Source organism: Coregonus clupeaformis, unplaced genomic scaffold (genome assembly GCF_020615455.1).
Source record: "Coregonus clupeaformis isolate EN_2021a unplaced genomic scaffold, ASM2061545v1 scaf0902, whole genome shotgun sequence".
Lineage (NCBI taxonomy): Eukaryota > Metazoa > Chordata > Actinopteri > Salmoniformes > Salmonidae > Coregonus > Coregonus clupeaformis.
The window spans coordinates 103,046-128,868 of record NW_025534356.1 but is presented as its reverse complement, the minus strand read 5'-3'; the positions used below and the strand labels follow the sequence as shown (position 1 = coordinate 128,868).

Below are 25,823 nucleotides of genomic sequence, written 5' to 3'. Positions count from 1 at the left end.
CACAATAAAGTGCCTTCAAGTACGCCAGTGTCTTGTCTTCAGTGCACCGGAACACAACGCAGTAGTCGGCAACGAGCAGACCGCGCCGGCTACACTTACATTAGGTCCTGATCAAATCAAATCAAATGTTATTGGTCACATACACATATTTAGCAGATGCTATTGCGGGTGTAGCAAAATGCTTGTGTTCCTAGCTCCAACAGTGCAGTAGTATCTAACAATTCACAACAATACACACTAATCTAAAAGTAAAAGAATGGAATTAAGAAATATATAAATATTAGGAGGAGCATTGTCGGAGTGGCATTGACTAAAATACAGTAGAATAGAATGTAGTATATACATATGAAAATGAGTAAAGCAGTATGTAAACATTATTAAAGTGACGACTAGTGTTCCATTATTAAAGTGACCAATGATTCCATATCTATGTACATAGGGCAGAAGCTTCTAATGTTTTTCATTCTCTCGGTCCCAGCTCTGATGCACCTGTACTGACCTCGCCTTCTGGATGATAGCGGGGTGAACAGGCAGTGGATCGGGTGGTTGATGTCCTTGATGATCTTTTTGGCCTTCCTGTGACATCGTGTGTTGTAGGTGTCTTGGAGGGCGGGTAGTTTGCCCCCGGTGATGCGTTGGGCAGACTGCACCACCCTCTGGAGAGCCCTGTGGTTGCGGGCGGTGCAGTTGCTGTACCAGGCGGTGATAACAGCGCAACAGGATGCTCTCAATTGTGCATCTGTAAAAGTTTGAGAGGGTCTTAGGGGCCAAGCCAAATTTCTTCAGCCTCCTGAGGTTAAAGAGGTGCTGTTGCGCCTTCTTCACCACACTGTCTGTGTGGGTGGACCATTTCAGATTGTCAGTGATATATACGCCGAGGAACTTGAAGCTTTTCACCTTCTCCACTGCGGTCCCCTCAATGTGGATAGGGGGGTGCTCCCTCTGCTTTTTCCTGAAGTCCACGAACAGCTCCTTCGTTTTGTTGACGTTGAGGGAGAGGTTATTTTCCTGGCGCCACTCCGCCAGGTGCATCAAAGCTGGGACCGAGAGAATGAAAAACAGCTTCTATCTCAAGGCTATCAGACTGTTAAATAGCCATCACTAGCACACTAGAGGCTGCTGCTGCCTATTGAAATCACTGGCCACTTTAAGAAATGGAACACTAGTCACTTTAATAATGTTTACATATCTTGCATTACTCATCTCATATGCATATACAGATTTATATTCTATAATATTCTACTGTATCTTATGCCATGCCGCTCTAACATTGCTTGTCCATATATGTATATATTCTTAAATTCCTTTCTTTACTAGATTTGTGTGTATTGGGTATATGTTGTGGAATTGTTAGATATTACTTGTTAGATATTACTGCACTGTCGGAGCTAGAAGCACAAGCATTTCGCTACACCCGCAATAACATCTGCTAAACACCTGTATGTGACAAATAAAATGTGATTTGATTTGAATATATCGGTAAACACTCCAGGCAGCTGCTCTGAGGACCCGGTTAGGGAGGCCGTCTGGGCCGGCAGCCTTGCGAGGGTTAACACGCTTCAACGTCTTACTCACGTCAGCCATGGAGAACGAGAGCCCACAGTCCCTGGGAGCGGGCCGCGTCAGCATACTCTGAGATGTCCTTATGTTCGGTCCTGATCTGGCTATGCCAAATGGCTGTGGGCTACACTAGTTCATTTAGCAGACAGGATTAGCTTAGAATTCCGTGGCATTATTTTATAGTATGAAGAAAACAATTGAACAAAGCTGAATAAAATAGAAAGGATATTTTCTCCAAACGATTTGAGGGAGTGCGCACATGCGGCTATTCTGTGTTGAGGGGTGAACAAAAAAATAGGTATTCCTATATGCTTAATTTAGAGTTATTAATGTAACTTTAGTTGTTCTGCAAACATTGGGCTATATGTTTAGATTTTTAATACATTGTAAGGCTGCATGATGCAACTCTAATCATGATTGGAAAAAGTTTGCTTGAAAGGCATGTACACACTTCATCAGTCTCTCATTCACATTTTGAAAAGCATTTGATAATGCCTCGAATTTCACAGTGGCATCCCCTTTGTGTGGCTGTAATGCATCCTAAAAAAATCCATGCCTTTTGCAGCCAGTGGCTGTTGTGCCCTTGGTCTGGAGTGCTGCATTGTGGGTATCTGTGTATAGCCATTGATTGGTAGAATACACTATATTTAGATACCTAAATAGATCTGAGACACCTTTGCTATTTGTCTCCGTACTCAATAAATGGTGAAACACTATTTGTGATGGTGTTCTTTGTTCAAATGTACAGTGCATACAGAAAGTATTCAGACCCCTTCCCTTTTTCCACATTTTGTTACGTTACAGCCTTATTATAAAATTGATTAAATATGTTTTTTTTCCTCATCAATCTACACACAATACCCCATAATGACAAAGCAAAAACAGTTTTATAGAAATGTTTGCACATTTATTTAAAAAACAAAAACAGAAATACCTTATTTGCATACAGTGTTGCTTGAAAGCATGTGAACCTCTTGTGCAATTACAGATTTGAAAGCATGTGAACCTCTTGTGCAAAAATAAGTGAACCCCAAGATGCATTGGTTAAATCAAGTAGGTAAGTATAATCAAGTGGGTAAATAATTAGCTACCAAATGAACCAATCAAAGGAGAGATTGTTAGGAAAGAGTTTGGGTGGGACTTTGATAAATAGAGATAAGAAACCTGGTGATGATTGTGGACTACAGGAAAAAGAAAAGAGGACTGAGCACGCCCCCATTCTCATCGACGGGGCTGTAGTGGAACAGGTTGAGAGCTTCAAGTTCCTTGTTGTCCACATCACCAACAAACTATCATGGTCCAAACACACCAAGACAGTCGTGAAGAGGGCACGACAAAGCCTATTCCCCCTCAGGAGACTGAAAAGATTTGGCATGGGTCCTCAGATCCTCAAAAAGTTCTACAGATGCACCATCAAGAGCATCCTGACTGGTTGCATCACCGCCTGGTATGGCAACTGCTCGGCCTCCGACCGCAAGGCACTACAGAGGGTAGTGCGTACGGCCCAGTACATCACTTGGGCCAAGCTTCCTGCCATCCAGGACCCTAAATTATCAAAGAGTCCAGCCACCATAGTCATAGACTTTTCTCTCTGCTACCGCACGGCAAGTGGTACCGGAGCGCCAAGTCTAGGTCCAAAATGCTTCTTAACAGCTTTTAGCCCCAAGCCATAAGACTCCTGAACAGCTAATCATGGCTACCAGGACTATTCTCATTTAATCAAGACAACGAACCAAAGCATTCAAGCAAATCTACCAAAGAATGGCTCAGGAGAAAGAAGATTTGTGTTTTGGTTTGGCAAAAATAATGACCAGTCCTGTTCACATACTTTCAAGCAGCACTGTAAGTATTCAGACCCTTTGCTATTAGACTCGAAATTCAGCTCAGGTGCATCCTGTTTCCATTGATCATCATTGAGATGTTTCTACAACTTGATTGGAGTCCACCTGTGGTAAATTCAATTGTTTAGACATGATTTGGAAAGGCACACACCTGTCTATATAAGGTCCCACAGTTGACAGTGCATGTCAGAGCAAAAACCAAGCCGTGAGATTAAAGGAATTGTCTGTAGAGCTCCGAGACAGGATTGTGTCGAGGCACAGATCTGGGGAAGGGTTCCAACACATTTCTGCAGCATTGAAGGTCCCCAAGAACGCAGTGGCCTCCATCATTGTTAAATGGAAAAAGTTTGGAACCACCAAGACTTTTCCTAGAACTGGCCGCCCGTCAAACCGAGCAATCGGGAGAGAAGGACCTTGGTCAGGGAGGTGACCAAGAAAACGATCGTCACCCTGACAGAACTCCAGAGTTCTTCTGTGGAGATGGGAGAACCTTCCAGAAGGACAACCATCTCTGCAGCACTCCACCAATCAGTGCTTTATGGTAGAGTGGCCAGACGGTAGCCCCTCCTCAGTAAAAGGCACATGACAGCCCGCCTGGAATTTGCCAAAAGGCACCTAAAGGACAAGATTCTCTGGTCTGATGAAACCAAGTTTGAACTCTTTTGCCTTAACGCCAAGCATCACGTCTGGAGGAAACCTGGCACCTTCCCTACGGTGAAGTATGGTGGTGGCAGCATCATGCTGTGTGGATGATTTTCAGCGACAGGGATTGGGAGACTAGTCAGGATCGAGGAAAAGATGAACGGAGCAAAGTACAGAGAGATCCTTGATGAAAACCTGCTTCAGAGCGTTCATGACCTCAGACTGGGGCGAAGGTTCGCCTTTCAACAGGGCAACGACCCTATGAACACAGCCAAGACAACGCAGGAGCGGCTTCGGGACAAGTCTCTGAATGTCCTTGAGTGGCCCAGCCAGAGCCCGGACTTGAACCCAATCAAACATCTCTGGAGAGACCTGAAAATAGCTGTGCAGCAACGCTCCCCATCCAACCTGACAGAGCTTGAGAGGATCAGCAGAGAAGAATGAGAGAAACTCCCCAAATACAGGTGTGCCAAGCCTGTAGCATCATACCCAAGAAGACTTGAATCCATTTTAGAACAAGGCTGTAAAGTAACAGAATGTGGAAAACTGAAGGGGTCTGAATACTTTCCAAAAGCACTGTATGCCAATGTTTACTACTGTGTATCCAGGTGCTGTGGTCGCTGTGCCAGGCCTGGGTCAACCCCCTCCGGAGCAGCAGCTGTATGTGTCCAGGTGCTGTGGTCGCTGTGCCAGGCCAGGGTCAACCCCCTCCGGAGCAGCAGCTGTATGTGTCCAGGTGCTACAGTCGCTGTGCCAGGCCTGGGTCAACCATCAGAGATACAGGAACTAGTCTCAGGTAACACCCCCAACACTACAACACAGTGTTATGTCAGACCATCAGAGATACAGGAAACTAGTCTCAGCTAACACCCCCAACACTACAACACAGTGTTATGTCAGACCATCAGAGATACAGGAAACTAGTCTCAGGTAACACCCCCAACGCTACAACACAGTGTTATGTCAGACCATCAGAGATACAGGAAACTAGTCTCAGGTAACATCCCCAACACTACAACACAGTGTTATGTCAGACCATCAGAGCCTTTTGTTATGGGAGGTGTCCATGTAGTCCCACCTTGTTGAAGTCCGTTTTCCTCTGTTTGGTGCCTAATGATCACGACAGGTCCTTCCCGCTGTCAGGGCTACTGCAGTGCATGCTGGGAGGGATGCAGAGCCACCTGGACAGCAGCGTATTTCGTATAAGTTGCATGGGGGGTCTCAATGTACAATGTTAAAACATTGTGACATTATTTAATTGATATCATGAAACAACTCCTTCATGTATGTACTTTCTGATGTTTAATCAGAGTTCTTTTACCAGCGTATCTCTTGCCACATTGATCACAGCTATAAGGTTTCTCTCTAGTGTGTGTTCTCAAATGTACCATCAGGTTGCTTGATTGACCAAAACTCTTCCCACATTGATCACAGCTATAAGGTTTCTCTCCAGTGTGCGTTCTCAAATGTACCATCAGGTTGCTTGATTGACTAAAACTCTTCCCACATTGATCACAGCTATAAGGCTTCTCTCCTGTGTGTGTTCTCTGGTGTGATTCTAAATATTTGGATGAAACAAAACTCTTCCCACAGTCAGAGCAGTGATAAGGTTTCTCTCCTGTGTGTGTTCTCTGGTGGATAGTCAGCTGGCTAGATGAAGTAAAATTCTTCCCACATTGATCACAGCTATAAGGTTTCTCTCCTGTGTGTGTTCTCATATGTCTTTTAAGGTCTGCTGAAGAGTTGAATATCTTCCCACAGTCAGAGCAGCAATGAGATTTCTTCCCTGTGGGTTTCCGCTGGTGTTTCTCGAGGTGTTCTGATCTGGAGGGACTCTTCTCTGACTCCTCAGCTTCATGATGTTGTTGAGGCTCCCCAGAGGATCCACGATAGTCACGTCTGTCTCCTGTGTGAACAACAAAGTCAGACAGATGGTTAAAGACCCACAACAGCAGAAATCCACGGTTTATTTTAGCTAAAAGGTGATGCCCATGATGTTGTACAACAATGTATATCTGTAATGAATGTTTTAATGCTTAAAACTTTTTGGACTATTGTCTTAATAACAACTGAGCAACAACAGATATATTTAGTCTTGTTTTTTTCACAGTAGTGGAAGATTCTGGGATATAAATAAGTTATTAAAGTTGCTGAATCCCTAAGCAGTGTGCCAGACGACACTTAGTCACCAATATAGGACCCTTTCGAGGGCGACACGTACGCAATTTGGTTGCAGAAACACCTCCCTGCTAATGCGGAAACCGCTAGTATATCTGCGTGGGCAAAAATGTATTCACAATGTATTCTGAATATTACCACACATTGTCAGCGCAAGATCGGGAGCTACTCAAGGAAACTCACATTAAGCTCCATTTACAGGTTGCTTATGAGTGCATGTCACACTACTTTTGGATTATAATTGATAAGGCTCATTTGAATGTCCTGTTTAATATAATGTCTGAGTAAAATGCTCTTTGGCTAGCTTTGCTACCAGCCTGTCAATGAGCGTTAGCATTCAAGCTAACAAGAGCTGCATCCAAAAATAGGTATTTTGCAACTATCACAACTAAATATTATCTTAGATAAATAAAGCTGTAAAGAAGGAAAGCTGACTGAAATAGACAACCCCAAAAACGTAAAAAAAATTACGTTAAAAATAAAGTTCAAATGCCTCTCCTGTGAAGTAGTGAGGTGTGACACATACACCCAGCTTTCTGTAACTGATTACATATTATAAATCTAGGATGGTGAATGGTCCCAGATGATGAACAGCAGTTTATTTAGAAGTAATAACCTGGTAAATCTAGGATGTTGAATGGTCCCAGATGGTGAACAGCAGTTTATTTAGAAGTAATAACCTGGTAAATCTAGGATGTTGAATGGTCCCAGATGGTGAACAGCAGTTTATTTAGAAGTTATAACCTGGTAAATCTAGGATGTTGAATGGTCCCAGATGGTGAACAGCAGTTTATTTAGAAGTAATAACCTGGTAAATCTAGGATGTTGAATGGTCCCAGATGGTGAACAGCAGTTTATTTAGAAGTAATAACCTGGTAAATCTAGGATGTTGAATGGTCCCAGATGGTGAACAGCAGTTTATTTAGAAGTAATAACCTGGTAAATCTAGGATGTTGAATGGTCCCAGATGGTGAACAGCAGTTTATTTAGAAGTAATAACCTGGTAAATCTAGGATGTTGAATGGTGTTAGGACCCATAACTTCACCTCACAAAAACAACACAGACCTACTGTAGGACCCATAACTTCACCTAACAACAACATAGACCTACTGTAGGACCCATAACTTCACCTAACAACATAGACCTACTGTAGGACCCATAACTTCACATAACAACAACATAGACCTACTGTAGGACCCATAACTTCACATAACAACAACATAGACCTACTGTAGGACCCATAACTTCACCTAACATTAACATAGACCTACTGTAGGACCCATAACTTCACCTAACAACATAGACCTACTGTAGGACCCATAACTTCACCTAACAACAACACAGACCTACTGTAGGACCCATAACTTCACCTAACAACATAGACCTACTGTAGGACCCATAACTTCACCTAACAACATAGACCTACTGTAGGACCCATAACTTCACCTAACAATAACATAGACCTACTGTAGGACCCATAACTTCACCTAACAACATAGACCTACTGTAGGACCCATAACTTCACCTAACAACATAGACCTACTGTAGGACCCATAACTTCACCTAACAACATAGACCTACTGTAGGACCCATAACTTCACCTAACAACATAGACCTACTGTAGGACCCATAACTTCACCTAACAACATAGACCTACTGTAGGACCCATAACTTCACCTAACAACCCAACATAACAGACCTACTGTAGGACCCATAACTTCACCTAACAACATAGACCTACTGTAGGACCCATAACTTCACCTAACAACATAGACCTACTGTAGGACCCATAACTTCACCTAACAACATAGACCTACTGTAGGACCCATAACTTCACCTAACAACATAGACCTACTGTAGGACCCATAACTTCACTTAACAGCACAGACCTACTGTAGGACCCATAACTTCACCTAACAATAACACAGACCTACTGTAGGACCCATAACTTCACCTAACAACAACAGATCTACTGTAGGACCCATAACTTCACCGGATATCTCGGGTCCGTTCAATGTATAGTTGAAGTCGGAAGTTTACATACACTTAGGTTGGAGTCATTAAAACTCGTTTTTCAACCACTCCACAAATTTCTTGTTAACAAACTATAGTTTTGGCAAGTTGGTTAGGACATCTACTTTGTGCATGACAAGTAATTTTTCCAACAATTGTTTACAGACAGATTATTTCACTTATAATTCACTGTATCACAATTCCAGTGGGTCAGAAGCAGAGCATATGAGCGGAGTGGAGCGGTGAGAATCTCAGCACCTCGCTCACGGAGCTGTTCACGCCTCCGCTCCCCCCGCTCAAAGCCACATCAGGCCAGTCCGCTCATTATCGCTCAGCGCTCACGGAGCTGTTCACCCCTCCGCTCCCCCCGCTCGCTCCAAAAAAGGAACAAAATCTGCATGTATTTCACTTTTAGCTTAAACCACAGCCTTACTTTATCTCCCCGAATTTGTTGCATGCAGACTCATCTCGGATTATCCATTCTGTCTTGAAATGGGGATCTAACACTGACGCTAAAATGAGATGTTTATCAGTATAGTATATTCCATAGCGAATTGACACGTTGTTTGCCAATGTTTCTGCAGCGATGCCCATTGGAAGTGCAGCGTGAGTGTAATCGGTGAGCAGGGATTTGATTTCTGTGACAGCAGGGAGGATCATCCCCAGGTTCCCCAGCTCCATCTGCATTTTGTCTGTGAGGTCTGCTAGTGGTGTCAGCACCGAACTTGATTCAGGGTGATGTTAGCAACATTAGACATGAGTTTGTTTTGCCATAACGGGTCTTTTTGGAACAACCGGATGAACGACTGAATCATCCGCAACTGGCTGCTCCATCGAATGGCGCAGGCATTTGTGGGGCGGACACCTAATTGGTCGGTTTCCTCTGTGCTCTTGCGTACACTTTTCACCAGGTGCCCGACTTTCACTAACAGCCTATTAATGTTGTCGTGCTCGTTAACAGCGTTTTTGATCGCCAGCTGAAGCATGTGAATCTCAGATGTAAATTTGACAAAGTAAAGTACTGATTTATCATAGTTTCTTGGGGGGGGTGTAGCCCGGTTGAGCTGCGCTGGTGAAGTGTTGCATCCCTTCGCGTTCTCCTTTACTCAGCAGTTCATAGTCCATGAAAATCATTTTAAAAAATGCTACATCCAGCTCTCTTTTTCTCTCCCTTGTTATGGTTGGGTCTTTGTGTGCAGTGAATAAACTTCTGAATTCCTCAACCCTTTTCTCTTGTTGCTGCTGCTGCTCCTCTCGCTCTATAAAATACAAATTCATGGACGACACAAATTAAATTAAACAGATGGATTCTGGGTCAGGCTTGAGCATGCTTCAGACTCGTGGTGTGAGCGAGCGAAATTGGAGCGGGACATAGGGCGACGCTCCGTCCTTTTAAAAATGCCGCTCTGCGCTCTGTTCAGAATCCGTCCGCTCCCACTCCACTCCGCTCATATGCTCTGGTCAGAAGTTTACATACACTATGTTGACTGTGCCTTTAAACAGCTTGGAAAATTCCAGAAAATGATGTCATGGCTTTAGAAGCTTCTGATAGGCTAATTGACATCATTTGAGTCAATCGGAGGTGTACCTGTGGATGTATTTCAAAGCCTACCTTCAAACTCAGTGCCTCTTTGCTTGACATCATAGGAAAATCAAAAGAAATCAGCCAAAACCTCAGAAAAAAACTTCTAGACCTCCACAAGTCTGGTTCATCCTTGGGAGCAATTTCCAAACGCCTGAAGGTACCACGTTCATCTGTACAAACAATAGTACGCAAGTATAAACACCATGGGACCACGCAGCCGTCACACCGCTCAAAAAGGAGACGCGTTCTGTGAAAAGTGCAAATCAATCCCAGAACAGCAGCAAAGGACCTTGTGAAGATGATTGAGGAAACAGGTACAGAAGTATCTATATCCACAGTAAAACGAGTCCTATATCGACATAACCTGAAAGGCCGCTCAGCAAGGAAGAAGCCACTGCTCCAAAACTGCCATTAAAAAGCCAGACTACGGTTTGCAACTGCACATGGGGACAAAGATCGTACTTTTTGGAGAAATGTCCTCTGGTCTGATGAAACAGAAATAGAACTGTTTGGCCATAATGACCATCGTTATGTTTGGAGGATAAAGGGGGTTGCTTGCAAGCCGAAGAACACTATCCCAACCGCGAAGTACGGGGGTAGCAGCATCATGCTGTGGGGGTGCTTTGCTGCAGGAGGGACTGGTGCACTTCACAAAATAGATTGCATCATGAGGAAGGAAAATTACGTGGATATATTGAAGCAACATCTCAAGACATCAGTCAGGAAGTTAAAGCTTGGTCGCAAATGGTTTCCAAATGGACAATGACCCCAAGCATACTTCCATAGTTGTAGCAAAATGTCTTAAGGACAACAAAGTCAAGGTATTGGAGTGGCCATCACAAAGCCCTGACCTCAATCCTATAGAACATTTGTGGGCAGAACTGAAAAAGCGTGTGCGAGCAAGGAGGCCTACAAACCTGACTCAGTTACACCAGCTCTGTCAGGAGGAATGGTCCAAATTTCACCCAACTTATTGTGGGAAGCTTGAGGAAGGCTACCCGAAACGTTTGACCCAAGTTAAACAATTTAAAGTCAATGCTACCAAATACTAATTGAGTGTATGTAAACTTCTGACCCACTGGAAATATAATGAAATAAATAAAAGCTTAAATAAATCACTATTATTATGACATTTCACATTCTTAAAATAAAGTGGTGATCCTAACTGACCTAAGACAGGGAACTTTTACCAGGATTAAATGTCAGAGATGGCCAGTATATGAATGTTATCCGAAGTTAGCAAGTTATTGATTTCATTAACCTTATTTCTAAGGCTACATATATTAATACAGTGTCTTGTTCTTACAAATTATTTTAATAATAGTCCTGTACAAGGTATTTCCTTAGCTGGTAAAGAAATTATTATAAGCCAGCTGGCTGACGATACTACACTTTTTCTGAAAAGACGCTAGTCAGATTCCCGTATCGATCAATGTGATAGAATCCTTTTCCAAAAGCATCATCGTCTATGTCTTAACATTAATAAACGTGGCAACTCATGGCTGTCAAAGATTGTGTGACACCCTACATATTATGGTATTCCAGTGAAAGAAGAACTTACATATTTTTAGGCGTAACTAAGGATCAGAAGTCTAGAGGCTTTACTACATTTTAACCCTCTTATTAAAAAACCCCCAGAAGAAGCTAAATCAACGGCCAGAGTCCTAATAACCAAGGCTGAGGGTATCTCTTGACTAACCGAGTGGCGCAGTGGTCTAAGGCACTGCATCGCAGTGCTAGCTGTGCCACTAGAGATCCTGCTTCGAATCCAGGCTCTGTCGTAGCCGGCCGCGACCGGGAGACCCATGGGGCGGCGCACAATTGGCCCAGCGTCGTCCAGGGTAGGGAAATGGCCGGCAGGGATGTAGCTCAGTTGGTAGAGCGTGGGTTCGATTCCCACTGGGGGGCCAGTATGAAAAATATAAATAATGTATGCACTCACTAACTGTAAGTCGCTCTGGATAAGAGCGTCTGCTAAATGACTAAAATGTAAATGTAAAATGTATCTTTAAATCTTGATGGTAAATTAAGCAAAGAGATAGACCAGATGCTTTTCAACTTTCTGTGGAGAAACCGTACCCATTATATTAGGAAAACTGTTGTAATTAACATTTAGGAGTATGGTGGGCTGAATTTCCTGGACTTTACTACCTTAAATAATACTTTTAAGATCAATTGGATAAAACAATTCCCAAGAAGTGGAACTTTATTCCTCATCGTGTCTTCTCTACTTTTGGTGGCCTTAACTTCATGTTGATTTGTGATTATAATATTGACAAAGTTCCAGTGAAACTCTCTGCTTTTCATCGGCAGGTTTTCTTGTCATGGTCTGTAATTTATCAGCATCATTTTTCTCCACATAGATATTATATATGGAATAATCGGGACATATTGTATAAAAATATTTCTTTGTTTTTAGAATATTGGTTCCGAAATAATATCCTATTGGTGAGCAAACTTGTACATGCAGAGGGTATTTTACTTAATTATAAGGAAATTCTTATCCCTTTACAAGATCCCTGTAACACCTAAAGATTTTGCAATTGTTTTAGATGCCATTCCCTCAGGTGCTGCTTTATTATTCAGGAACGTGTCAAGACCTGAACCTCAGGACATACCTACAATTAACCCTGTTGACTCATCAGTAGGAAATATTTGTTTTTCCTTTAGTCCATTCAACAACAATGGAGCTATACAAGTGTTGTTTCAACAGGATGTTGTATCTACAGTGGCTTGCGAAAGTATTCACCCCCCTTGGCATTTTTTCTATTTTGTTGCCTTACAACCTGGAATTAAAATGGATTTTGGGGGGTCTGTATCATTTCATTTACACCACATGCCTACCACTTTGAAGATGCTAAATATTTTTTTATTGTGAAACAAACAAGAAATAAGACAAAAAAACAGAAAACTTGAGTGTGCATAACTACTCAATTTTAGTCTCATCTGACCAGAGTACCTTCTTCCATATGTTTGGGGAGTCTCCCACATGCTTTTTGGTCCGTGAGTTTTGGTGGGCGGCCCTCTCTTGGCAGGTTTGTTGTGGTGCCATATTCTTTCCATTTTTTAATAATGGATTTAATGGTGCTCCGTGGGATGTTCAAAGTTTCTGATATTTTTTTTTAACCCAACCCTGATCTGTACTTCTCCACAACGTTGTCGCTGACCTGTTTGGAGAGCTCCTTGTTCTTCATGGTGCCACTTGCTTGGTGGTGCCCCTTGCTTAGTGGTGTTGCAGACTATGGGGCCTTTCAGAACAGGTGTATATATTATGAGATCATGTGACACTTAGATTGCACACATGTGGACTTTAACTAATTATGTGACTTCTGAAGGTAATTGGTTGCACCAGATCTTATTTAGGGGCTTCATAGCAAAGGGGGTGAATATATATGCACGCACCACTTTTCCATTATTAATTTTATAGAATTTCTTGAAACAAGTTATTTTTTTCATTTCACTTCACCAATTTTGACTATTTTGTGTATGTCCATTAATCAATCTGGTTAAAACTATCATTTTGACCTTATGGACGGCCAGTCCTTGTATTCATAGTGTAGTGAATTCCAGGGGTAGCCCTGAGCTGGACTCAAACCTGGGTCCAGAGACTGTCAAGCCAACACCTTATAACTGTTATACCAAGACGTCTGAACTTCTTGATGAGGTCGCTAGGTTTTGGGTTAAGGTTGCTACAATAGCTTTCTCTATGAATTTGAGAGTGGTTACATTTCTCCAGCCCCCATCCCTCAGCTGTTTACCAAACCAAGTCTAAGGGCAGCCATTTTGTTTATGTTTAAATCCAAGGTTGTCCCTTTAAAAAAGCCACATCAATCAATCAACCAATCTGCAGTTCAAACAATAACAAAGCTGTCATTCCGCCACTGTTTTGGTAATAAGATGATGGATGGGACTGGAGAAATGTAACTACTCTCAAATTCATAGACAGACCTATGGATGCAAGGACTGACCATCCATGACATCACCATTATAGTTTTAACCATGTTGAGGCGATACAGTGTTGGTTTACATTTACACTGTTTCTAAACATTGGAGCAAAAAAAAGCTTATTTTGGGATCTGATGGGGTACGACAGTTGAACTAAGCTCATGAGGCATGTGATATATTCTTCAAGAATATAAATCATTTAAAAGTCCAAATATGGATGTAGCAACTGCAGATTTCCCCTTTAACACCACACATCAGTTCAACAACTGCAGAGTTTGTGCCTCTGTTTTTAAGACAGTACTTACTAGTGTTAATCAGGGTCCGGTTTCCCAAAACCATCTTAAGGTTAAGTTCATCATTAGAACCATTGGATGCCTTAAGATGCCTTTGGGAAACCGGAAGCAGATATCCAGTTCCCTCCTCTTCTTCCTCCTCCTTTTTCGATGTGACAGTCATCTCCCCCTCTTCTTTCACTCCAAAAACTGCATCCTCCTCTTCTTTCACTGTAACAGCCTCACCCTCTACTTGTTTTTGTATTGTAACATCCTCCTCTTCCTTCTCCTCTTTCACGACAATGTTCAGCCACAGACCTTCTTTCTCCGTCCAGCAGACCTCCTCTTCTTTAGCAGGAGGAGAGTAGCTTAGTGAGCTCATGGTCGGGGATGTTAGCTAGCTAGGCTAATGCTAACTTAACCAGCCAGCTAGCTGACCAATAACAACAACACCGTAAATATGAAATTAAATGGGATAACTAACTAGACGACAGAAGTGGGTTTAAAACACAGTGGCTAATATACACGAAAGCGTCTAAAGAGCTTTATTGGTTCGGCTATTTTGGCTAGCAAGCTACCGAGGTGTCTGACTAACTGTTGCTGCTGTTGAAAGAAGCGTTCCGTCCACTAGATTATACGTCACACTAGCAGCATAGCCTTAAAGTTCCACATCGCCATCTGCTGACTGGAGTGGGTAACGAAGTTGAGTAAAATGTAGATTTTATTTTCAGACAAAAAGTTAAAGGGTAAGAAGCATGAGTTCTTTTTACCCACCAATGTAACAACACAGTGTGGTTAAATACTTAGTAAATTAGTTGTAGTCACGATCTGGTTACCTATTAAGTACAAACAGTTATGTTTTTGCGTTATTACATATTCATTAACTTATTTCCGGATATCTTCTAAACTACCCACAATGCAATATTTATCTACTCTGTGCTACAGAGTTCGTATGCTAGCTCGGTAGCTAGCTCAAGCTGGCTAACGTTAGCCACACCTCATGCTCTTCACAGACTGTGTGGCCAAATATTTCTTATAACTAACCCAAGATAGACCAGAGCCTGTCGTTTCCAATGGGAGCAAATTAATCCTAGTGGGCAGAACAAGCAAGGAAGTGTGCAGAGCCAAGCAGGAGCAAGAGAGGTCCTATTGGCGCGTTCTAGCATTTATTTGCATATTTTCGTTAGGGAATGGCTACTGTGTGAAGTGCACATGTGCAATAACAAAAAAAATAGTAGAGTTAATCAATAGTTTTTACATGAGTGGAAACGCCAACATGATGCTTCACATTTTTAAATAAATCCATTATTTATTTTACACAGGTCTAAAGAAGCATGATATGAAGAAAATGTAGTCTATTTCAGAAGAACAGAATAGCAGACTCTGAATTGTCCTTACCATAGGTCCTGATCAAATCAAATCAAATGTTATTGGTCACATACACATACAGTGGGGAAAAAAAGTATTTAGTCAGCCACCAATTGTGCAAGTTCTCCCACTTAAAAAGATGAGAGAGGCCTGTAATTTTCATCATAGGTACACGTCAACTATGACAGACAAAATGAGGAAAAAAAATCCAGAAAATCACATTGTAGGATTTTTTATGAATTTATTTGCGAATTATTGTGGAAAATAAGTATTTGGTCAATAACAAAAGTTTCTCAATACTTTGTTATATACCCTTTGTTGGCAATGACACAGGTCAAACGTTTTCTGTAAGTCTTCACAAGGTTTTCACACACTGTTGCTGGTATTTTGGCCCATTCCTCCATGCAGATCTCCTCTAGAGCAGTGATGTTTTGGGGCTGTCGCTGGGCAACACAGACTTTCAACTCCCTCCAAAGAATTTCTATGGGGTTGAGATCTGGAGACTGGCTAGGCCACTCCAGGACCTTGAAATGCTTCTTACGAAGCCACTCCTTCGTTGCCCGGGCGGTGTGTTTTGGATCATTGTCATGCTGAAAGACCCAGCCACGTTTCATCTTCAATGCCCTTGCTGATGGAAGGAGGTTTTCACTCAAAATCTCATGATACATGGCCCCATTCATTCTTTCCTTTACATGGATCTGTCGTCCTGGTCCCTTTGCAGAAAAACAGCCCCAAAGCATGATGTTTCTACCCCCATGCTTCACAGTAGGTATGGTGTTCTTTGGATGCAACTCAGCATTCTTTGTCATCCAAACACGACGAGTTGGGTTTTTACCAAAAAGTTCTATTTTGGTTTCATCTGACCATATGACATTCTCCCAATCCTCTTCTGGATCATCCAAATGCACTCTAGCAAACTTCAGACGGGCCTGGACATGTACTGGCTTAAGCAGGGGGACACGTCTGGCACTGCAGGATTTGAGTCCCTGGGCGTAGTGTGTTACTGATGGTAAGCTTTGTTACTTTTGGTCCCAGCTCTCTGCAGGTCATTCACTAGGTCCCCCCATGTGGTTCTGGGATTTTTGCTCACCGTTCTTGTGATCATTTTGACCCCACGGGGTGAGATTTTGCGTGGAGCCCCAGATCGAGGGAGATTATCAGTGGCCTTGTATGTCTTCCATTTCCTAATAATTGCTCCCACAGTTGATTTCTTCAAACCAAGCTGCTTACCTATTGCAGATTCAGTCTTCCCAGCCTGGTGCAGGTCTACAATTTTGTTTCTGGTGTCCTTTGACAGCTCTTTGGTCTTGGCCATAGTGGAGTTTGGAGTGTGACTGTTTGAGGTTGTGGACAGGTGTCTTTTATACTGATAACAAGTTCAAACAGGTGCCATTAATACATGTAACGAGTGGAGGACAGAGGAGCCTCTTAAAGAAGAAGTTGCAGGTCTGTGAGAGCCAGAAATCTTGCTTGTTTGTAGGTGACCAAATACTTATTTTCCACCATAATTTGCAAATAAATTCATAAAAAATCCTACAATGTGATTTTCTGGAAAAAAAAATTTCTCAATTTGTCTGTCATAGTTGACGTGTACCTATGATGAAAATTACAGGCCTCTCTCATCTTTTTAAGTGGGAGAACTTGCACAATTGGTGGCTGACTAAATACTTTTTTCCCCCACTGTATTTAGCAGATGCTATTGCGGGTGCAGCGAAATGCTTGTGTTCCTAGCTCCAACAGTGCAGTAGTATCTAACAATTCACAACAATACACACTAATCTAAAAGTAAAAGAATGGAATTAAGAAATATATAAATATTAGGAGGAGCATTGTCGGAGTGGCATTGACTAAAATACAGTAGAATAGAATGCAGTATATACATATGAAAATGAGTAAAGCAGTATGTAAACATTATTAAAGTGACGACTAGTGTTCCATTATTAAAGTGATCAGTGATTCCATATCTATGTACATAGGGCAGAAGCCTCTAATGTTTTTCATTCTCTCGGTCCCAGCTCTGATGCACCTGTACTGACCTCGCCTTCTGGATGATAGCGGGGTGAACAGGCAGTGGCTCGGGTGGTTGATGTCCTTGATGATCTTTTTGGCCTTCCTGTGACATCGTGTGCTGTAGGTGTCTTGGAGGGCGGGTAGTTTGACCCCGGTGATGCGTTGGGCAGACTGCACCACCCTCTGGAGAGCCCTGTGGTTGCGGGCGGTGCAGTTGCCGTACCAGGCGGTGATAACAGCCCAACAGGATGCTCTCAATTGTGCATCTGTAAAAGTTTGTGAGGGTCTTAGGGGCCAAGCCAAATTTCTTCAGCCTCCTGAGGTTAAAGAGGCGCTGTTGCGCCTTCTTCACCACACTGTCTGTGTGGGTGGACCATTTCAGATTGTCAGTGAAATATACGCAGAGGAACTTGAAGCTTTCCACCTTCTCCACTGCGGTCCAGTAGATGTGGACAGGGGGTGCTCCCTCTGCTGTTTCCTGAAGTCCACGAACAGCTCCTTCGTTTTGTTGACTTTGAGGGAGAGGTTATTTTCCTGGCGCCACTCCGCCAGGTGCATCAAAGCTGGGACCGAGAGAATGAAAAACAGCTTCTATCTCAAGGCCATCAGACTGTTAAATAGCCATCCCTAGCACATTAGAGGCTGCTGCTGCCTATTGACATCACTGGCCACTTTAAGAAATGTAACACTAGTCACTTTAATAATGTTTACATACAGTGGGGAAAAAAAGTATTTAGTCAGCCACCAATTGTGCAAGTTCTCCCACTTAAAAAGATGAGAGAGGCCTGTAATTTTCATCATAGGTACACGTCAACTATGACAGACAAAATGAGGAAAAAAAATCCAGAAAATCACATTGTAGGATTTTTTATGAATTTATTTGCGAATTATTGTGGAAAATAAGTATTTGGTCAATAACAAAAGTTTCTCAATACTTTGTTATATACCCTTTGTTGGCAATGACACAGGTCAAACGTTTTCTGTAAGTCTTCACAAGGTTTTCACACACTGTTGCTGGTATTTTGGCCCATTCCTCCATGCAGATCTCCTCTAGAGCAGTGATGTTTTGGGGCTGTCGCTGGGCAACACAGACTTTCAACTCCCTCCAAAGAATTTCTATGGGGTTGAGATCTGGAGACTGGCTAGGCCACTCCAGGACCTTGAAATGCTTCTTACGAAGCCACTCCTTCGTTGCCCGGGCGGTGTGTTTGGGATCATTGTCATGCTGAAAGACCCAGCCACGTTTCATCTTCAATGCCCTTGCTGATGGAAGGAGGTTTTCACTCAAAATCTCATGATACATGGCCCCATTCATTCTTTCCTTTACACGGATCAGTCGTCCTGGTCCCTTTGCAGAAAAACAGCCCCAAAGCATGATGTTTCTACCCCCATGCTTCACAGTAGGTATGGTGTTCTTTGGATGCAACTCAGCATTCTTTGTCATCCAAACACGACGAGTTGGGTTTTTACCAAAAAGTTCTATTTTGGTTTCATCTGACCATATGACATTCTCCCAATCCTCTTCTGGATCATCCAAATGCACTCTAGCAAACTTCAGACGGGCCTGGACATGTACTGGCTTAAGCAGGGGGACACGTCTGGCACTGCAGGATTTGAGTCCCTGGGCGTAGTGTGTTACTGATGGTAGGCTTTGTTACTTTTGGTCCCAGCTCTCTGCAGGTCATTCACTAGGTCCCCCCATGTGGTTCTGGGATTTTTGCTCACCGTTCTTGTGATCATTTTGACCCCACGGGGTGAGATTTTGCGTGGAGCCCCAGATCGAGGGAGATTATCAGTGGCCTTGTATGTCTTCCATTTCCTAATAATTGCTCCCACAGTTGATTTCTTCAAACCAAGCTGCTTACCTATTGCAGATTCAGTCTTCCCAGCCTGGTGCAGGTCTACAATTTTGTTTCTGGTGTCCTTTGACAGCTCTTTGGTCTTGGCCATAGTGGAGTTTGGAGTGTGACTGTTTGAGGTTGTGGACAGGTGTCTTTTATACTGATAACAAGTTCAAACAGGTGCCATTAATACATGTAACGAGTGGAGGACAGAGGAGCCTCTTAAAGAAGAAGTTGCAGGTCTGTGAGAGCCAGAAATCTTGCTTGTTTGTAGGTGACCAAATACTTATTTTCCACCCTAATTTGCAAATAAATTCATTAAAAATCCTACAATGTGATTTTCTGGATTTTTTTTCCTCAATTTGTCTGTCATATTTGACATGTACCTATGATTAAAATTACAGGCCTCTCTCATCTTTTTAAGTGGGAGAACTTGCACAATTGGTGGCTGACTAAATACTTTTTTTCCCCACTGTATCTTGCACTACTCATCTCATATGTATATACTGCATTCTATTCTATAATATTCTACTGTATCTTAGTCCATGCCGCTCGGTCATTGCTTGTCCATATATGTATATATTCTTAAATTCCATTCTTTACTAGATTTGTGTGTATTGGGTATATGTTGTGGAATTGTTAGATATTACTTGTTAGATATTACTGCACTGTCGGAGCTAGAAGCACAAGCATTTCGCTACACCCGCAATAACATCTGCTAAACATGTGTATGTGACAAATAAAATGTGATTTGATTTGATTTGAATATGTCCGTAAACACTCCAGGCAGCTGCTCTGAGGACCCGGTTAGGGAGGCCGTCTGGGCCGGCAGCCTTGCGAGGGTTAACACGCTTCAACGTCTTACTCACGACAGCCATGGAGAAGGAGAGCCCACAGTCCTTGGGAGCGGGCCGCATCGGCTATGCCAAATGGCTGTGGGCTACACTAGTTAATTTAGGGTTAGGGTGTGTAATGTGTGTGTGTGTGTGTGTGTGTGTGTGTGTGTGTGTGTGTGTGTGTGTTTGTGTGTTTGTGTGTGTGTGTTTTGTGTGTGTGTGTGTGTGTGTGTGTGTGTGTGTGTGTGTGTGTGTGTGTTTGTGTGTGTGTGTGTGTGTGTTTGTGTATGTGTGTGTCTGTGTGTGTGTGTGTGTGTGTGTGTGTGTGTGTGTGTGTGTGTGTGTGTGTGTGTGTGTGTGTGTGTGTGTGTGTGTGTGTGTGTGTGTGTGTGTGTGTGTGTGTGTGTGTGTGTGTGTGTGTGTGTAATTGGGGTGTTCATTTAGCAGACAAGATTAGCTTAGATTTCCGTGGCATTATTTTATATTATTTTATAGTCTGAAGAAAACAACTGAACAAAGTTGAATGAAATAGAAAATATGTTTTCTCCAAACGATTTGAGGGAGTGGCCACGTGCGGCTATTCTGTGTTGAGCGTTTAACAAAGAAACAGGTCCTCCTATATGCTTAATTTAGAGTTATTAATGCAACTTTAGTTGTTCTGCAAACGTTGGGCTGTATGTTTAGATTTTTAATACATTGTAAGGCTGCATGATGCGACTCTAATCATGATTGGAAAAAAGTTGCTTGAAAGGCATGTACACACTTCATCAGTCTCTCATTCACATTTTGAAAAGCATTTGATAATGCCTCGAATTTCACAGCGGCATCCCCTTTGTGTGGCTGTAAAGCTGTAAAAATCCATGCCTTTTGCGGCCAGTGGCCGTTGTGCCCCTGTGTATAGTCATTGATTGGTAGAATACACCATATTTAGATACCTAGATAGATCTGAGACACCTTTGCTATTTGTCTCCGTACTCAATAAATGGTGAAACACTATTTGTGATGGTGTTCAGAAAGTATTCAGACCCATTCCCTTTTTCCACATTTTGTTACGTTACAGCCTTATTCTAAAATTGATTAAATATGTTTTTTTCCCCTCATCAATCTACACACAATACCCAATTATGACAAAGCAATAACAGTTTTATAGAAATGTTTGCACATTTATTAAAAATAAAAAAACAGAAATACCTTATTTGCATACAGTGCTGCTTGAAAGCATGTGAACCCCTTGTGCAATTACAGATTTGTTCAGTTTTAATCATGACATTTTCATTTAATCAGAACCAGTCTTTTTGATCTGACATAACAGGTTTATATTTACCAATACCCTATGTTGGTGTATAGGAAATCATGCGTGTAGTAGAAAAACAACATTAAAAAGGAATTAGTGCAGGTGCAAAAATAAGTGAACCCCAAGTTGCATTGGTTAAATCAAGTAGGTAAGTAGAATCAGGTGGGTAAATAATTAGCTACCAAATGAACCAATCAAAGGAGAGATTGTTAGGAAAGTGTTTGGGTGGGACTCTGATAAATAGAGATAAGAAACCTGGTAATGATTGTGGACTACAGGAAAAAGAAAAGAGGACTGAGCACGCCCCCATTCTCATCGACGGGGCTGTAGTGGAACAGGTTGAGAGCTTCAAGTTCCTTGGTGTCCACATCACCAACAAACTATCATGGTCAAAACACACCAAGACAGTCGTGAAGAGGGCACGACAAAGCCTATTCCCCCTCGGGAGACTGAAAAGATTTGGCATGGGTCCTCAGATCCTCAAAGAGTTCTACAGATGCACCATCAAGAGCATTCTGACTGGTTGCATCACCGCCTGTTATGGCAACTGCTCGGCATCCGACTGTATGGCGCTACAGAGGGTAGTGTGTACGGCCCAGTACATCACTGGGGCCAAGCTTCCTGCCATCCAGGACCTCTATACCAGGCGGTGTCAGAGGAAGGCCCTAAAAATTATCAAAGACTCCAGCCACCATTGTCATAGACTTTTCTCTCTGCTACCGCACAGCAAGCGGTACCGGAGCGCCAAGTCTAGGTCCAAAAGGCTTCTTAACAGCTTCTACCCCCAAGCCATAAGACTCCTGAACAGCTAATCATGGCTACATGGACTATTCTCATTTAAACAAGACAACGACCCAAAGCATTCAAGCAAATCTACCAAAGAATGGCTCAGGAGAAAGAAGATTTGTGTTTTGGTTTGGCCAAGTCAATGTCCTGACCTAAATCCAATCGAGATGCTGTGGCAGGACCTGAAGTGGGCAGTTCATGCCAGACACCTGTCACGAGAATTTCTATCTCAATGTTCTAACTGAACTTTTACTCAACTCTATCTGTCACCTGAAGGTTGTAAAGGCTTCAGTTTTTAGAAAAACAGACAGAATCTCAGTCTGCAGATAGTCAGTTCTTTATTCAGAGAGCTCTCCCCCTTCAGAAGACCACACAGTCCTTTTTATATATCCGTACACACAAAGGACCTTGTTCACACATCTGTAGATAACTCCACCCACCTTTAGGCGGGCTGTAACTTTCCACAGTAAAGGAATTTCTATCTTTAACAGTTTCTAGCCTCCCTTCCCTGATAGTGGTTTCATAAGTTGAAAAGGTTAGTCACGCATATTTAATGGTTTATTGTCTTATAACTCTATACAGTATCGGGGTGGAATATTTTAGTCATTACATTAAACATACAAATTCATCTATCAATCCACCCTTTGACTAAATTTTAGGTCTTCTTTTTTGAGATTTTCCCTATGACCTTCACAAGTCAGAACCAATGAAAGTTGTATCTAATTGCAGGTTATCAGGGTCCTCCAGGCCTGGAGGATCGTATTCGTCATTCAGTTCACACAGTTATACAGTATCGGGGTGGAATATTTTAGTCATTACATTAAACATACAAATCATCTATCAATCCACCCTTTGACTACATTTTTACACCCACACACATTTAATAAATGTATTTACAAGCATGATTAACCTCAGTGATTAGTTATATTACTACTTCCAATCATAGGTCCTCTTTTTTGAGATTTTCCCTATGACCTTCACACGTCAGAACCAAATGAAAGTTGTATCTAATTGCAGGTTATCAGGGTCCTCCAGGCCTGGAGGATCGTATTCGTCATTCAGTTCACACAGTTATACAGTATTACATTAAACATACAAATCATCTATCAATCCACCCTTTGACTACATTTTTACACCCACACACATTTAATAAATGTATTTACAAGCATGATTAACCTCAGTGATTAGTTCTATTACTACTTCCAATCATAGGTCCTCTTTTTTGAGATTTTCTCTATGACCTTCACACGTCAGAACCAATAAAAGTTGTATCTAATTGCAGGTTATTGTCACGCCCTGGCTCTGGGGACTATGTTATGTTGAGCCAGGGTATGTAATCTATGTTTGTATATCTGATTGGGAGCCATATTTAACTATCGGTCTTTTCACTTTGTGTTGTGGTTTCTTGTTCCTTTTGGTTTGTGTGTATCGAAGGACTTCACGTTTCGTTCGTTGTTTTGATCGGGTGATCTGTTTAATAAATAATATGTACGCATTCAACGCTGCGCATTGGTCCTCCTCCTTAAGCGATCGTGACAGTTATCAGGGTTCTCCAGGCCTGGAGGATCGTATTCGTCATTCCACTGATCAGAATCTGGAATCGGCCCGTAACTCACCATCTGCTGGGACACTGCATTCTCCAACTCACCAACCCTCAGACACAGGGAACAAGACAACAACCACATAATAGAGTATCGGGGTGGAATATTTTAGTCTGTCAATTACGTGGAATGTCTTTATTATGAATTGTGGTTTCAATAAGGATTTTATGTTTATTTTAATATTTTATAGCAAAATAATGACCAGCCCTGTAGGGTTCACATACTTTCAAGCAGCACTGTAAGTATTCAGACCCTTTGCTATTAGACTCGAAATTCAGCTCAGGTGCATCCTGTTTCCACTGATCATCCTTGAGATGTTTCTACAACTTGATTGGAATCCACCTGTGGTAAATTAAATTGTTTGGACATGATTTGGAAAGGCACACACCTGTCTATATAAGGTCCCACAGTTGACAGTGCATGTCAGAGCAAAAACCAAGCCATGAGATTGAAGGAATTGTCCGTAGAGCTCCGAGACAGGATTGTGTCGAGGCACAGATCTGGGGAAGGGTACCAACACATTTCTGTAGCATTGAAGGTCCCCAAGAACGCAGTGGCCTCCATCATTGTTAAATGGAAAAAGTTTGTAACCTCCAAGACTCTTCCTAGAGCTGGCCGCCCGGCCAAACTGAGCAATCGGGAGAGAAGGGCCTTGGTCAGGGAGGTGACCAAGAACCCGATGGTCACTCTGACAGAGCTCCATAGTTCCTCTGTGGAGATGGGAGAACCTTCCAGAAGGACAACCATCTCTGCAGCACTCCACCAATCAGGGCTTTATGGTAGAGTGGCCAGACGGAAGCCACTCCTCAGTAAAAGGCACATGACAGCCCACTTGGAGTTTGCCAAAAGGCAGCTAAAGGCCTCAGACCATGAAAAACAAGGTTCTCTGGTCTGAGTAAACCAAGATTGAACTCTTTGGCCTGAATGCCAAGCATCACGTCTGGAGGAAACCAGACACCATCCCTACGGTGAAGCATGGTGGTGGCAGCATAATGCTGTGGGGATGTTTTTCAGTAACAGGGACTGGGAGACTAGTCAGGATCGAGGAAAATATGAATGGAGCAAAGTACAGAGAGATCCTTGATGAAAACCTGCTCCAGAGCACTCAGGACCTCAGACTGGGGCGAAGGTTCGCCTTCCAACAGGACAACGACCCTAAGCGCACAGCCAAGGCAACGCAGGAGTGGCTTCGGGACAAGTCTCTGAATGTCCTTGAGTTGCCCAGCCAGAGCCTGGACTTTGAACACAATCGAACATCTCTAGAGAGACATGAATTTAGGTGTGCAGTGTCGCTCCCCATCCAACCTGACAGAGCTTGAGAGGATCTGCAGAGAAGAATGGGAGAAACTCCCCAAATACAGGTGTGCCAAGCCTGTAGCGTCATACCCAAGAAGACTTGAATCCATTTTAGAACAAGGCTGTAAAGTAACAGAATGTGGAAAACTGAAGGGCTCTGAATACTTTCCAAAAGCACTGTATGCCAATGTTGTTTACTACTGTGTGTCCAGGTGCTGTGGTCGCTGTGCCAGGCCTGGGTCAACCCCCTCCGGAGCAGCAGCTGTATGTGTCCAGGTGCTGTGGTCGCTGTGCCAGGCCAGGGTCAACCCCCTCCGGAGCAGCAGCTGTATGTGTCCAGGTGCTACAGTCGCTGTGCCAGGCCTGGGTCAACCATCAGAGATACAGGAACTAGTCTCAGGTAACACCCCCAACACTACAACACAGTATCATGTCAGACCATCAGATATACAGGAACTAGTCTCAGGTAACACCCCCAACACTACAACACAGTGTCATGTCAGACCATCAGAGCCTTTTGTTATGGGAAGTGTCCATGTAGTCCCACCGTGTTGAAGTCCGTTTTCCTCTGTTTGGTGCCTAATGATCACGACAGGTCCTTCCCGCTGTCAGGGCTACTGCAGTGCATGCTGGGAGGGATGCAGATCCACCTGGACAGCAGCGTATTTCGTATAAGTTGCATGGTGGGGGGGGGGTCTCAGCTCCTGAAGAGGGGGTTGCAGTTTCTGAATGACATCAACAGAGCCAAGCTCAA

At 42.8% G+C, this 25,823-nt stretch overlaps 1 protein-coding gene across 1 annotated transcript; it reads right to left on the bottom strand.

Annotated features, from left to right (window-relative positions):
• Positions 1–5,277: 5,277 nt before the first annotated feature.
• LOC123485942 (zinc finger protein 664-like) lies at positions 5,278–23,808 on the bottom strand. Its single transcript, XM_045217063.1, has 2 exons — positions 23,789–23,808; positions 5,278–5,858 (listed from the first exon to the last, which is right to left on the bottom strand). The coding sequence occupies exons 1-2, from the start codon at positions 23,806–23,808 to the stop codon at positions 5,324–5,326; spliced, it is 555 nt and encodes a 184-aa protein (XP_045072998.1). The 3' UTR covers positions 5,278–5,323.
• Positions 23,809–25,823: the final 2,015 nt, after the last annotated feature.

Excerpts from the sequence above, each read along its gene's own strand:
- LOC123485942 (XM_045217063.1), bottom strand. The coding sequence starts at position 23,808 with ATGCAGTGTCCCAGCAGATG. Across the intron at positions 5,859-23,788 it reads ATGCAGTGTCCCAGCAGATG|CCTCGAGAAACACCAGCGGA; the intron begins GTGAGTTACGGG and ends CAGATCAGAACA.